The 15,868-nt window shown below is 53.1% G+C and overlaps 1 protein-coding gene across 1 annotated transcript in view; it reads right to left on the bottom strand.

Annotated features, from left to right (window-relative positions):
- LRRC38 (leucine rich repeat containing 38) overlaps window positions 1-15,868 on the bottom strand; it is a 45,090-nt gene that overhangs the window by 17,709 nt on the left and 11,513 nt on the right. The window contains exon 4 of the mRNA XM_029227047.1: window positions 15,268-15,868. This exon is cut by the window's right edge and continues 1 nt beyond it. Within this exon, the coding sequence (XP_029082880.1) occupies window positions 15,268-15,868 (601 nt within the window). The remainder of the gene's footprint in view (window positions 1-15,267) is intronic.

Here is a 15,868-nt window from a genome sequence, read left to right as displayed (position 1 = left end):
TCCACCCTGATGTCCACCTCCCCATGTCCACCTTCTCTACCTCACCCATGTCCACCATCTCCACCCTGATGTCCACCTCCCCATATCCACCATCTCCACCCTGATGCCCACCTCCCCACGTCCGCCATCTCCACCCTGATGCCCACCTCCAGTATTTCTACCACCATCACCACCAGGGCTGCCACCTCCATCATCCATTACAGACCTTTGTTACAAGTTGGGCCCTGGGCTGAGGATACCAACCTGTGTCTAGTTATTATAACTGATGAACTGGTTAGAACCTTCCGGCAAGGCCAGCATGAGGAAGTCTAAGACTGGCCTCGTGAGTCTGGTACCTCCCACTACTCATGGTGATTGATGCTCCATACTGCTCAGAGACACCCACTGGGCCTCCCTCCTTAGACCTGCCCCTCTGAGCACCCAGTGTCCCAAGTTAATCTCTGTCAGTGGGCTCACTGGCCAGCTGGAAGAAGCGGTCCTGGGGGTGAGGAGGGGGGTGTGTGTTAAGCGGGCCCCCTCAGATTTCACTGTGGAGGTGACGTTCTATGGGGAAGTCATATTTGTTGAAACTCACCATTTGCCAGGAACTATGATGAGTACTTCACCATTACCGTGTCATTTAATCCTCTTTCTCCACAGCCCTTTTGAAGAGTGGTTCTCATCTGGGGGTGATTTTGCCCCTCAGTGGGCATTTGACGATGCCTGGAGATATCTTTCTCACTCTAGGTGGGATGCTACTGGCATCTACTGGGTAGAAGAAGGGATGTTACTAACCACCCAACAGTGCCAGGGTGACCCCCAAGGCGAAGAATTAGCCAGCCCATAATGCCCATAATGCCGAGGCTGGGATGCCTGCTTTGGAGTATTTTTTTTGTAGTCCCATTTTTCTAATTTAAATTTTGTGGTAAAATTTGCCATCTTTTTTTAAGCGTGCAGTTCTGTGGCATAAAGTACATTCACATCGTTGTGCAACTGTCACCACCATCCATCTCTAGAGTTCTTTTCATTCTGCAAAACTAAATCCCTGTTCCCATTAAACACTAATCCTCCATTCTTCTGTCCTCCCAGACGCTGGCAAGCACAGTTCTGTGTCTATGAATTTGCTTCTTCCAAGGTGCCTCAGATAAGTGGGATCATAGAGTATTTGTCCTTTTATGACTCGCCCCTTTCACTTAGCATCATGTTCTCAGGTTCATCCATGTTGTAGTGTGTGTCAGAATTTCCCTCCTTTTAAGGCTAAATAATATTCTGTTGTAGGGATGGACCCCATTTTGTTTATCATTCATCCATCGATGGACACTTGTGTTGCTCTCACCTTTTGGCTATTGTGAATAGTGCTGCTACGAACATGGGTGCAAATGTGGGGTAGGTTTTAGATGCAGAGACCGGGGCTCTAAGAAGCCGTGTGACTCACCTGGAGTCATACAAGTGGTCTGGGAGGGTCTGGACTTAAGGGCAGGCCTGGCTGTCATCACAGCCCATCCATTCTCCACGACACCACGGTGTCCTCAGTCTTGGTCAGGCTCACTCACATATGGGTCATGGGTTGGACTTCACTTACCTGCCTCTCTCTGGAGTGACCTGGTGGCTGCCCCATCTGTGCTGCTCGTGACGACCACTCCAGGACGTCTTCCCACGAGTGCTGGTACTTCCCTCTCAACCCATAAAGCTCTCTCTATGCCCCGGATGGCTCCGAAACACTTTACCAACACAGAAATTCTGATTTTTCTGGGAAGTCAGGAACCAGGCTGTTTTTTTTTTTTTTTTTAGATTTATGCTTCCTCTGGCAGCGGGGACCAGGGGGAGCCCCAGGATCCCGGTGGCGGACACCTTCACCCTGCAGTTTTCAGCGGGTCCTGGCACTGTGGTAACTGCTGTCACTGGGGCCAGAGTTGTGGGCTGTTGGGAAGTGACTTCAGGGTACGGCGTTTGTGGGGGGTGGTCGTTAGAAACAACGTGTGCAGGTGGAGAGGATGCACCGTTATCTGACCCTCTCCTTTCACAGGTGGAGAAACCGGCCTGGGGAAGTGAAGTTACTTCCCCGTTGTGACAGAAAAATGCCCCCCAAATGACCACGTCCTAATTCCTGGAATCTGAGAAAATGTTACCTTTGAAGATATGATTAAGTTCAGGGTATGGATTGTCCAGGTGGCTCCAATGTAGTCACAAGGGTCCTTATAAGAGGGAGGAAGGTCAGAGTCAGAGAGGAGGTGTAAGGATGGAAACAGAGATCAGAAGAATTCGGGGCCATTCGCGGAGCCCAACAGCTGGCCGTCCCTCCTCATAGAGTGTCACAGTCAGTGTCCTTGTAGTTCGTAAGCATGGGTCCATCTTCAGAGGCCAAAACAAGTTGCTCACATTCAGTGACAGCTCCTCAGACATCAGGAGACAGGGGCTATGTCCTTCCACGTGTGTCCTTAGTTAAACATCCATTTTCCTATGTCAATATGGTCTTATTCTCCAAATACAAAGAGTCTCTGGTAATTTCCAGCAGACAGGAAGCCCAGGTAACTGCTTACAAGCTGCAGTTTGGTGAGGCCTGGGGGCTCCGACCTTCCCTCCAGGCCTCCCCGCATCTGAAATTCTACACAGACTGTGCCTCCATAGTGAGCAGCGGTCCCTTCCTTCTGCCTTTACTGTGTTTATTCCTGGTTAGCCCTCAAGTCACTACCACTCTGCTGAGGGTTAGTTTATCAAACTGTTTTCTCTAAGCAAGGGGGGTGGTTCTGGAGGCCACCTCGTCTCTGCCCTTCTCCCCTTTGCCTTGTGTTAGCATCCATCACTGAGTCATTCATTCACTCAACAAATACATATTGAGCACCTAATATAGGCCAGCTCTGGGGTAAAAACAGTGAAAAAAATCATTTGTGAGCAGCAAGTGCAAAGGCCCTGGGGTTGAAATATGCCTGGTGTGTTTGGGGAACAATAAGGGGTCTGGGTGCCTGGATCAGAGTGAATGAAAGGGGAGTCGTAGGAAATTAGGCCAGAAAGAAAGGAGGAGGTCAGATCATGGGGGTGGGGGGCTGCTTATAAGCCCCTGGAAGAACCTTGGCTTCTAATCTCAGTGACATGGGAGTTACTGAAGAGTTCTGAGCAGACGAAGGACGTGACTTGATATCTTTCTGGCAAGCAGGGAGGGGTCATTGTTCCAGATAAAGCTCTCAGAAGAGCAGAAAGTAGGAGCTGAACTTGCTTCTTTCAACAGGTGTTTAGTCTACTCTGGTTTCCACTAATATGTTCGTCAGCTTTGATTTCCTCCAAGTCAAAGTTCTGAGTTGGCAAGGCTCACTAAGTTTGGTTCTGCACCTAAAGCAGGAGCTGTGGACCTGAGAGGGTGGGCTTGCGGATAAAGGACCTGGTTCTGACATGATATTTAAGAAGCCATGCAATGGTTGGTGACAAAGACCCTGGCTCATCCCTCCCTCTATCACTTCTTGGCTGGTGACCTTGGCCAAGTTACATTAACCTGTCTGTGCCTTGGAATTCTCACCTGTAAAATGGGGTGCGCCTGGCACTGACCTCTTTGGAAGACACCCATAGACTTAGAGCTACACTGTCCACTACAGTAGCCACCAGCCACATGTTGAGAACTTGATCACGGCCAGTCTGGACTTAGATGTGCTGTGAGTATAAAACACACCCAGATTTTGAAGACTTTGTACGAAGCAAAGAATGGAAAAATATCTCATGAATGAGTTTTCTATTGATAAGTTGAAAGAATAACATTTTGGAAGCGCTGGATTAGATAAAATACTGAAATTCATTTCACCTACTCGTTTGATTTACTTAAATGTGGCTACTAGCAAATTTAAAATTCTAGACGTGCTTTGAATCCTATTCCTACTGGGTGGAGCTGCCCTAGAGTGTTTAGCTCAGTGCCTGGAACATAGTAGACACGCAATAAATGGAGCCAATGGGAGAAGCCTGCTCAGGGCAGGAAGCAGGGACAGCCCTCAGCCACATAAACAAGCGCCCGATTTGTTCCTTTAGAACCTTATTTTCCCACATGCAAAGGAAGTGAAGCAACTGGTTCTTGACGTCATAAAATCCAAGGGCTGGATGCCATTTAGGAGGCTACCGAATCCATCCCCCCGCCTCTGGCAAGGAGGGTGTTTATCGTTATCCCCTGCAGTATCGTCCCAGGGCTGCCGTAACACAGCACCACAGACTGGGGGCTTTACAACAGAAATGTATTGTCCCATAGTTCTGAAGTCTAGAGGTCTGAGATCGAGGTGTGGGCAGGGCTGGTTCCTTCTGAGCGCTGTGAGAGAGAGGCTGCTTCCTCTCTCCTAACATCTGGTGGTTTGTTGGCAATTTTTGGCATTCCTTGGCTTGTAGAGGCATCACTGAGCTCAACCTTCACCTTCATCTGGTGTTTTTTTCTGTGTCCATCTGTGTTCAAACCTCCTCTTTTTTCTAAGGACACCAGTCATACTGGATTAGGGCCCACCCTAATGATCTCATCCTACTCAATTATATCTGCAATGGCCCTTGTATTAATCATGATTTTTACATTCTGTATTTTATATAGCTTTGGCATCTTGGGGCCCTGCCACCGGGGATGGACTGTCCCTCCCGGGGTTGGCCAGTTCCTAGAGACAGTAAACCCTCACCAGTGAGCACACCCTTGACATGCAAAGCTACCAACCCAAGTCCATACCGCACCCACCTCCTTTTATCAGGTTCTTGCAGTCCGAGACACTATCTCCCTGCCCTAAATCGCCACAGGGCCAGGTACTAGACAGCTAAGGATCACCCTTTTAGCCAGAGCTTCCTGAAATTATTCAAACTAGCCAACCCTTAACCTGCCTCCTCTGCTTACCCTGCCATGCCCATTCCTTCCTGCAAAAACCACAATAAAGACTCACCTGTTTTTCCTTTCATTCCTTCTGTCTCCTGACCATCCCTAGTGCTTCCCCGTGTGGCCCTGCATGGCTTCCACTCTTCCTATTTCTAGAGATCTGTGAGTAGAAAACTTCATCCTTCAAGACAGTTATTCTGGGGCTTCCCTGGTGGCGCAGTGGTTGAGAATCTGCCTGCCAATGCAGGGGACACGGGTTCCAGCCCTGGTCTGGGAAGATCCCACATGCCGCGGAGCAGCTGGGCCCGTGAGCCACAACTACTGAGCCTGTATGTCTGGAGCCTGTGCTCCGCAACAAGACAGGCCGCGATAGTGAGAGGCCCGCGCACCGCGATGAAGAGTGGACCCTACTTGCCGCAACTAGAGAAAGCCCTCGCACAGAAACGAAGACCCAACACAGCCAAAAATAAATAAATAAATTTTAAAAATCTCCCCTAAGCATTAAATTCTTGTGATAAATTAAGCTTATATATATATATATATATATATATAAAAAGACAGTTATTCTGCATGCCCCCAGTTTCTTCTAAAACTCTTTGACATCAGTATTTCCCTGATCTTTCAAATAAACCTCGGGGTAACAGATGAGGGAACCACAGCCCAGACAAGTCAGGTGACCTGCCCAGGTCAAGGAGGTGGCAGCAGGTCCAGGGTGTCCTGACTGTCAGCTCTAAGCTCTCAGCCCCTCAACGGGACCGTGTGGCATCTCCATTTCTGATGCAGACGATCATTTATGTTGGTTATGTTTAAAAAGGGACATCATCTCGTTGGTGTCTTGTGCAAAAGCAATGCCATTCTTTCTAATAATGTGAGGGGAGGGCCTTTTCTTCACATGACGAGGGAGAAGAGAGGAACATACTTTTGCACCTACTGATTTGAAAGAGAGATACCGGGGTGATGGGGCCTATATGCCAAGGGAACCCACCCAGGAAACCTGTGCTGGGAGCTGGGGGCGAGCGGCTTCCAGACCCTCTCATCCCGCGACCCGGAGGAGGCTGGCTGGGGAGGGCACAGACCAAGCCAAAGTCAGAGACAGAAGAGGCCTTCGAGGTCATCTAGCCCCAGGGTCTAAAGCGGGCGGCTGGGGAGAGGAACGCAGCCACCACCGTGTTCCGGGGGGTCCGGCCAGCGCGGTGCCCTAAGTTGTTTCTCATATGCATGTGGTTCCCTTCCTGCCCCTCCCTCTCTGATGACTCCCACCTACAGCCCCCAGGGGCGTCTGGGGTCACCACTCATGATCTAGAGCAACTGAGAAAGAGGACATGACACAGGTCGACTGCTGGTTAACAAGGAAGTGGGGACAGGGACCCCGATTCCTAGCTCTCTGGATCCCGAGTGACCCGCAGCTCCCTCAGGGTCCTGACTCCGGCCCTTGGCATTTATCCCATGACCAGCCCAGAGGATGGAAGAGATGAGGCACCCGGGGGCTCCTTGATGGGCAGCCTCTGAAGCAGAGGGGCCAGGCTGAGAGCCACTGGGAGGATGGGCTGTGAACACACAGATAATGCCCGTCTCCGTGGATTGTAGACATCTGGGATTTGACAGGAAAGGCTTAAATCCGGTGGGATTTGTAAGCCTGTTTGCACATTTCTATGAATTGGATAAGGAAGAAAAGAACAGCCTCTATGTGCAGAGCTGGAGGAGGCTGCAGTCTGAGCATCTTCACATGACATCACTCGAGGTCAAAGGGCAGGTGCTATCACCTGCATTTGACAGAGGCAACACCAGGGCCCGGGAACGTTGGGGGATTTATCTGCCGTCAGACAGTTCACTGGAAGCTCGGCCACAGTCACGGCTGCCTAGCTGGATGTCTAGTGCATGGCCTGCCCAGCCCCCATCCCTAAGCTCTGCCCGCCAGAGCCTCCTCCCCAGACCTGGAAATTGGGACCAAGACAGCACAGTCTCGCCCAGCCTCAGCTGGTCTCATGAACGGAGCAGCGTATTTTTGGCCACATGGATGGAAAAATACAGAAAGTCCATCAGTATATGAAGGGGGGGTAAAAAAAGTGTGAGAAGTAGAGGGTGAAAAAAGGAGGCGCTGTGTTCCCTGCAGCCTCTCGGGTCTCAGCCACGAGCTCCCGGAGGGCTGACTGTTCAGGACTTGGGTTCCTGGTGACACCCACATGCTTACAAGACACCCTTCTGTTTGCTTATGTCAGAGGCAGCTGGTTTCCCATTCATCGGGGTAAACTGAGATCGGCGGCCTCAGTGTCCTGAATTCCCCCCACCAGCCATTCTCACTGCACCTCGCAGAGCAGAGGCTAACAGACTCCCAGAATGAATGGCCGCCCCGCCGTCTTGCCAGCACTGCTCCAACAGATGGGGCAGGCACAGTTGGCTCCCTCCCGCCTTTGCAGTGGAGAGCCTGAGCCTCAGGATTTGACCAGGATCACACAGAATCTGCTAAAGGAGCTCAGAGAACCCCCACTCTGGGCTCTGTCTTTGCTAAAAGGTGATCTGGATATCCTTGGCCGACCGAAGTTGGAGAGGGGGTATTTGGTGGGGACAAAAGCCAAGGCCAGTGATGTTGGCCTGTCCCCCCAATGGCCCTTGTGACACAGCCCTCGGGAGTGTGCATTCGTCCACTCACTCACACATGCCTACTGCCCCACGGAGCCCCTTCTACGCTGGGCATGGCCCCAGGCGCTAGGGGCACAGCAGGGAGCGTGCTGATCTGGAGCTCCTGTTTCTAGAGGGACAAGACTTGTGAATGAGATAATGTGGACTCAGTGAGCAAGACGCCACAGACACAACAAGCAGATGTGACAACGATGAGAGGGTGGGGACAGGACTGCTTGAGCGGGGTGGTCAGGGAAGGCCTCTCTGAGGACGGGACATCTCCTGGGGACGTGATGATGAGGAAGACGCAGCCATTTGGGTTGGGAAACGTCTTAGCAGGAGAGGGAGTCGTAAGTTAGAAGGTCCTGGTTGGTCACTGGCACCTGGCGTGTTCACGGGACAGAGGAGCCTCGTGGGACATAGGAGGGAGCTGGCTTGTTCTAAGTGCAATGGAAGCCATCAAAAGGTTTCCAAACATGCCATATACTGCACCAGCTGCTGGGGACTCAAGGAGAAAAAGACACGGTTTGTGTCCTCAAAACAGGCCAGACCTGTGAACTGGCAAGCTCAAGTAGTGGCCATAGAGATAACACAGCATCCAATGAGGTCACACAGGCCAGACTCCCAACCCAGCCTTGAGGCCCAGAGGGTTGGAGGCTGGAAGGCCAAGTAAAAACCAGAAAGGCAGAGAAGCAGAGGTGGGGAAGGGCGGGAGGGAAGAATCGGGGTCCTGGCTGGCACCGTTTGGGCAAAGACCCGAGGGCAGGAGCCCAGGACACTCCCAGGACTGGACTGACACACTCTGCTATTATCCTACAGTGACCAAGTTCAGGATACGGTTTGGCTCACATAACCGTGAACACACCCAATTCCGGTCCTCACGACGACCCACCCACGAGGAGGCCCTTCTGGGCCATCATCACACTGCCAGCCCGAAGGTGACAAGGCCTGCCAAGCACCTCACTCCCAGCTACCTCGGAGACCACGGGATTCTGGGACAGCGGGCACTGGACGGCCACTTGGCTGAAAGGCCTAAGCCTTTGGGTATCTGAGTCAGATGGCAGCCTGTCAGCTTCAGGTAACAGTCACACTGACCTCTCCAGAGCAAATCCCCAACTGCCTGTGCTCCCCGGGGCTGTCCTAGCTGGGAAGGAAGGCGGGTCCTCTGTCCACTAGCCTGGCAATGAGGTCACCCTTTGAGTTAATTGATAGAACGGCAGGATGAAGGTGACATTTCCAGAAAGATCCAACGTTTGGGACAGAGTAGCGGGACCGGGTGGGGCTCTCCAGGGAGAAGAGAGACAGGGCAGGGCTGTCTCAGGTCATGTTTGCAGTTGACTCTCCCCCGGACTCCAGATCGTGGTGTCTGTAAAAGCTGACACCCGACTGGGACACTGGGGATGGTGAGAAAGGTGACGCCGGGGAATCAACTCTAATTAAGACACAAGTTAAAAACACATGAGCCTATGACACCAGGACATGTACAGGCCTGTGAACCGCAGGAGGAGGCCCCTTGCAAGAGCGAGCAAGACCTCAGTCAACCCCTGCCAGCAACGTGGTTCTCTTAAGTGTAAAACACAAGGGAGCGGTCCACTCCGCTGGCGAGCAAATCATGCCAATTAGAGCAATAAGGGGATGTCATTGTTCTGTCTATTAAATTCGAAAGCATGTTTAAAAATAATAATACAGAGCTTCCCTGGTGGCGCAGTGGTTGGGAGTCCGCCTGCTGATGCAGGGGACGCGGGTTCGTGCCCCGGTCCAGGAAGGTCCCACATGCCCCAGAGGGGCTGGGCCCGTGAGCCATGGCCGCTGGGCCTGCGCGTCCGGAGCCTGTGCTCCGCGACGGGAGAGGCCACGGCGGTGAGAGGCCTGCGTACCGCAAAAAATAAAAATAAAAAAAATAATAATACATAAACCTGGGAGAGGCACGGTGAGACAGGTACTTTCCATTTGCCAACAGAGCCTGCTGTCTGGGGTGCAATTAGGCAAAAATGTATCCAGAGGTTTAACATAACCATAGACTCTGACCTGGTGATTCCACCTCAAAGAATCCACCCCAAAGAAATAACCGGAGATGTCCACAAATTTACATGAACGAAGATGTTCAGTTCAGCACCGTGTATATACAAAACAGAAAAAAAAAATGCACATTTCTAACAACAGGAGACAGGTTCAATGACTAGACATAAAATGACCTCTTACATGACCGTAAAATGTTAAATTTTCAAAGAGCTATAATGACAGGTAACTCTCACAACTCAGGAAGAGGAAAAGAGTCAGTAATAAGATATATAGTATAATATCAATTTGTTTAAAATATATATATGTGCATAAGAATAAAACCAGAACTAAACACAGTAAAACTTTCGTAGCAGTGGGATTCTGCATGGTTTTTGTTCTCTTCATGATATTTATCTACATTTCCCAAGTCTACAAAGGACCTGTTATATTATAATGAGAAAAATAAAATGCTTTTATTTTCAAAGAAAACGAGTCACCTTGGAGTCACCTGGGAGAAAAGGACCTGTGTGACCTCCAGGCAAGCATCAGCTCGTGCTCCTTTGGCTGAATTACTGTTTCTCTTGTCAGTATGACAGCAAGTCCCCACTCATCTGACCAAATCAGGCCCTCACGGCATCTGACATCAGGAAAGGGAGGTGGAGTTACTGGGAGATGGGGGGCGGGCTCCCCCAGAAGGCCGCGAGTCTGGCCTGCTAAGCAGGCAGGGTTAGTGATATAACTGCTGAGCACCCCACTTGCCGTGAACCCCCTCCTCCACAGGACTCTGCCTGCAGGGTCCACCCTGCAGGGGCTGAGCCACAGAATGCCCGGGTGCTCCAGGCACTACAGTGGACCTTGTCTCGGAGGCTTGTACCCACCCAAGGGGCCAGGGTGAACAGACTCAAGGCATGACATGCAGCCGTGTTTAACTTCCCCCCAGTCCCCGCTTCTCCCAGCCCTTGCCTCCCCACAGCCTCCCTTGTCAAGGTCCCAGTTGCAGCTCAGATCTCTCCCCTGGGACTGTGGGCTGTGTCCTGCAGGCCACACGAAGCCACGGCTGCAAAGGGAGGTGACAGAAGGTGCCTCACTATTCGGCACCCCTCACCCCCAGGCCCCAGCTCCTGCTTGGGCTTCTCCCATAATACGCTCTCAGGGCTCGGTGTGGTCTGTGTCCCCGGGGAAGCCTGCTGGCTCCATGCACCTCTGAGCACAGAGACAGCCCCTTGCCTGCCGGCTATGGTTCCTCATACCCAGTGGCCTTTCCCGCCTGAGGCTCCAGGCTCAAGGCTGGGGCACGTGAGATGTCCTGCGAGCCCAGAACCCCGGGCTGCCTGAGTGATCTGCCCCCTCCCCACCGCACAGAGACTACGGCCACCTGGATTCCAGCAGAGGGGTCTCTGGAGGGACCTGGTCTCTCCAGGCCTCAACTTCCCAACCTTTAAGACACAGACAGTCTTCCCTTCCCTTGAAACCATAGAACTTTAGAGTTGGAAGGAACCTTAAAATCCTTCTACCCATACTCCTTTGTTTACCAAAGAAAAATCTGAGAAACAGAGAGACAGGAAAGTCGTATAACACCACACAGCATTTCCACAGCTGCAGCAAAATGACTTCCCCCTCCAGCACGGTTTTCAAGCTTTAGTGAGTGTGCACTGCAAGCCCCTTTCAGGGGCTGGGGGTGGGAGGAATTAAAATGCAGATCCCCGGGCCTCACCCCCCAGGCACACATCCAGTAGGTCTGGAGGCCCAGGAATCTGCATGTCAGACAAGCTCCCTAGGTGATTACCACACAGGTTTCTCATCACCCGTGTGTTTTCATTGCCTACCCACCTCACTGGGCTGCTGTAATGGGAAGGCAATGGGAGGGGCTGGAGGGCTTTTTAAAGATCACTGTCTGCTGAGAAGGTGCTCATGCTTCCCTGTCTCCCCACACCTTCCCCATCTCTCCCTCTCTATCCTGCTGGTCACTTGAGCGATTTCCCAGGTCTCTTGCTTCCAGGTCTGGAGCCCTTCTACTGAAAGAGGGATGGTCACCGTTCCCTTGATGGTATACTGTCCCACTTGGCCCAGGACCTACTGTCTACTGGGAGAACCACCAGACCACGTGCAGAATCTGGGGCTGGAAGGTCAGCTGTCACCCATGAGAGTCGGGGATGGTAGGACAGTGCTGGGGCTATTCTCACCCTCCAGAAAGCATCAGGAGTGGGGTCGGACGCTCCTGAGTGCAAGCTCTTCTCAGTCACTAACGATGTGACCTTTGCATCTCGTTTGCTTCCTGTTGGGGAAGTTGTGGGTGAAGGTACTTGCCAGGCGCAGGTATTGTATTAAAAGAGACGGCACTTATAAACCACAAACCACCACCATAAGGTAGGGCCACTGGGCAAAACACAGGACGGCCAGTGACGTGAATTTCAGAAGAACAGCAAGTAATCCTGTGTGTGAGAATATCCCAACATGGCACGGGACACACTGATACCAAAATATTATGCCGCGTTGACCTGAAATTCAGAGTGAATTAGGCATCCTGGAGTTTTGCTTGTTTGTTTTCTTGTTTGGGGTTGGTTTGCTTGTTTGCTGTTGCTAAGGTGGCCAGTGGGCATCCTGGCAGGCGTCCCCTTGCTCTCTTCCTTCAGATCCAGCACCGGCAGGCCGGCTCCGCCTGAGTCCTCAGACCCAGATGCCTCCGTGCCCCGCTTCCCCATCGAGCCCTGAGGAGCCTGCACAGAGGGGACCGGCTGCCCCCGACGGGTGGCTGAGCGCTCCCATCAGCAAGGAGGCCCACTGGCAGACGATCACATTTTTTTTGCGGTACGCGGGCCTCTCACTGTTGTGGCCTCTCCCGTTGCGGAGCGCAGGCTCCGGACGCGCAGGCCCAGTGGCCATGGCTCACGGGTCCAGCCGCTCCACAGCATGTGGGATCTTCCCGGACCAGGGCACGAACCCGTGTCCCCTGCATCGGCAGGCGGACTCTCAACCCCTGCGCCACCAGGGAAGCCCCGATCACATTTTTTGTGCTGTCAGGGCTAGTCAAGGTCACTTGCTCAAGGTCACTTGTTCAATTCGCTTCTCTGGGGGAGGAGGGACAGGGGAGGTGAAGGAAAGACAATGAGGGTGGGTCCCCTCTGCTCCTTCCTCTGAATTCCCTCCCCTGGGTGCCTGCCTAGAAAGCCTTGGAGCTTGTGCCCCATGGTGCCTGGCTTTCCTTGGTGGGAGGTGGGTAGTCAGCGTGGCCAGGGGCAGGTGCAGAGGAGCCAGGAGGCCCTGGTGCACTCCCAGCTGCTTCTAACTCTCTGTGTGACCTTGGGCAAGTCACTCGCATCACCTCTCTGGGCCTTCCAGAGAAAACGGGGTAATAGTAACAGCACTAATGCTTATTAGGACATACTGTGTGTCAGGCACTGCTCTAAGTACTTTATAGAGAATACCCTTTCAATCCTCCCAACTAGTAAGAAGTAGAGGCAGGATTTGAACTAAGCAGCTCTGTGCCAGAGTCTGGGCACTTGGCCCCCTTGCCTGCTGCACCTGTGAAAATATGAGAGGCCCAAATGCAGGAGGAGGAGGGAAGGGGGTGACTGACACCTAGCAATCACCTAGATCATCTACTCCTTGCTAAGATTACCACACCCTCGACAGAGCTGACTTCGCACAACCCTCGCCGCAAACATGCTGTGGGATTTTGATCTTCAGTCTGAAGTCAGAGGCAGGGAAACGGAGGCACAAAGAAGGTCAGGGACTTGTCTAGGGTCATAATCTGAGTCTACATGGGAGCTCAGCTCTCCCACGTCAAGGCCTGGGCTAGGTGCTTCACAACCGCCCCACTTCCGGTTCACAGAGCTCGGGACACTGCTCTGGCCACAGAACATGGGCAGTGAGGTCAGAGCTGCTCTCAGTGCTTCACCCCAGGAGATGCCGGAAGCCCCCATGCTGCCGTGCTGCTGTCTCCATCCTCTCCCCGCCTGAATGAGACCAACTCTTCCCCAGGGCCTGGACACTGTTCCTTGCTCTGGACCTGTCCATCCTTACCCCCAGCCACACATCCTCATGTGGTGGCTCTTCGCTTTCCTACATTACAGACAGTAGGAAGGATAACATTTTATATTCTTTGCTCTTTAATTTACCCACTTTATCTTGACAATCACTGGTCAGATGGATTGGTCAGCACCACTGTGTCCCAATTTCACACAGGAGGAAGAGAAGGTTCAAAGAACTTTCCCAGAGTCACCCAGTTTTTAAGCCAGGACTCCAGTGTATACCTTCCAATCCAGGGCTCTGTAGAGGCCTCAGAGGGCAACCAAAGTACTGTAAAGATGACGAAACCGAAGCCCAGACAGGATACCTGTCCTGGTCAAGGTCACAGCCAGCCACGGCACAACTGAGACTGAAATCCACAGCTCCTGACCCGTCACCCCTAGCCCTCGAGTGAATGATGGTGGGAGCCAATGACAGCACCTCAACTGACAGCTGGGGTTCATGATGACAACTCTACCAAGAAGCAAAGGCAGATGCCGTCAGAACCAAGGGGAACCGCCGTTCAACAGTGAGGTCTGCATCTGGACCTTCCTGTCTTCTGGTGGGGAGGGTCTGGGGAGTGAGCGAAGGCCAAGTTTAAAGTTAGGCGACTCTGTACCTTGCAGGTCAGATCTTTTTAGGACTTGCTCATGTGGGAGAGCCAGCCTGGGCTTAAAGTTCCAGCTCAGGGGCCCGTGTCTGCAGAGAAGTGACGGCCCCTAATACCTGGGATTTGTGCTTAGTGACGGTACAGAATGAATAAGCGAGCACAGGAATTCCGGACACAGATGAGCAGCATTTTTGAATTCTCAATAAATGGAAAAAATATATATTTACCCATGATAAATCCACATCTATGTCACCTTTTATACTGTGGGTCTTTCAGCTCTGGTTCCTGTTCTGACAAACCCTCGGGGTCAAGGTGGGAGGTGGAGTCTGGCTCTGAGAGGTCACTGCTCACATGCTCACCAGTGGAAGCCTGGAATCCACTGAAAATAAGGGCATTTCACCCGCTCCCTGTCATGGGGCTCATTCTTATGGATGCTGGGGTCCCCTCTCCTCGGCTCTGCCTTTGCTTCCTTCTCACTGGCCTTCACAGGCTCTCTTACCTGCTGTGCCCTTATGTTCCTGTCTGCCAGGTGGGGACGTATGTCCATGTCACTGCCAGAAAAGTGCACGAGGCAAGCAAAGCGTGCCCCAGCCCACAAGACTTTGTTCAGCAATTTCACGTCTGGGCTGAAAAGCTACTGAACGGCCAATCTTTACTACATTACTTGCTCTTAGCAAGCTGCTGCTTTTCCTCACCAGGAATATTCCTCACTCCTTTTAGACAGAAGAGCAAACTGGGAGCTGAGAAACGAAGACCTACTCAGGTTACAGAAGCCCTTGGAGAGCTCTTAGAACTGGCGGGCTCCCTCTCCGTGTTCAGTGTAGTGAGATGGGTGCTGAAATGCTACCCGCGGAGTAGGGTGTCTTCCACTTAGGTGGGGCCCAGAAATAACCCACACCCACCAGTACTAGGACCCAAAGCCCCACAGGATGATCTCGGAAATCCAGGTCCCAAACACTACTGGAGAAACAGGGGGGAAAGCAGGGCAACCAGGCCCAGAATCTCCAGAGAATCCCAGATGTGTCCCTCCCCACTCCCCTTCCCTAGCAGAGTCCCAGGAAAAGTTCTGGGAACCTGGGAGGGTTACACCGGGAGCAACTCTCATCCAGGACAGTGGCCGTGGGCGCCCAAGCCTCCCCTTCCAGGCTCAACGCGAGGCCGCTGCCCTAGGCTCTCCCCGCGCTCTGCCTCACTCCTTCCTGCCTCCCGGTCCGGCCGGCAGGCTCACCTTTGGGCAGCTTGGACACGTTCTCCTGGATCCAGGAGAAGAGGTGGGCGAAGTCGCAGTCGCAGAGCCAGGGGTTCCCGTCCAGGCGCAGGGTGCGCAGCGCAGGCAGCGCGGCCAGGGCGGCCACGTTGAGGCTGCGCAGGTTGTTGTCGTTGAGCTCCAGCACCTGCAGCGACTCCAGGGTTTCGAAGGCGGCCTCGTGCACGCCCGCCAGGTTGTTGTTGGCCAGGCTCAGCTTGACCAGCCTCCCGGCCGAGCGGAAGGCGCCGGCGCCCAGCTGGGTCAGGTTGTTGTAGCTGAGGTCGAGGAAGGCGAGCTTGGCCGAGCCGCTGAACGTGCCCTCCTCCAGAGAGCGCAGAGAGTTGTTCCTGAAGTCCAGGTAGACCAGGTCGCCGTAGAAGATGAAGAAGCCCTCGGGGATGTGCTGGATGCGGTTACCGGCCACCAGAAGCTTGCGCACGTCCAGGGGGAAGGGGTCGGGCACGCTGGGCAGCCCGCGGTCGCGGCAGTCCACGGTGTGCGGATCGGTGCAGGCGCAGCCCGCGGGGCACGCGGGTCCTGGCGGGAGCAGCAGCAGGAGGCTGCAGAGCCCCAGCGCGGC

This window comes from Monodon monoceros, unplaced genomic scaffold (assembly GCF_005190385.1).
Source record: "Monodon monoceros isolate NGI ecotype Baffin Bay Population unplaced genomic scaffold, NGI_Narwhal_1 Super_Scaffold_18, whole genome shotgun sequence".
Classification (NCBI taxonomy): Eukaryota; Metazoa; Chordata; class Mammalia; order Artiodactyla; family Monodontidae; genus Monodon; species Monodon monoceros.
Note: the sequence above shows the minus strand (reverse complement) of the source record. Positions and strands in the feature narration are given on the sequence as shown.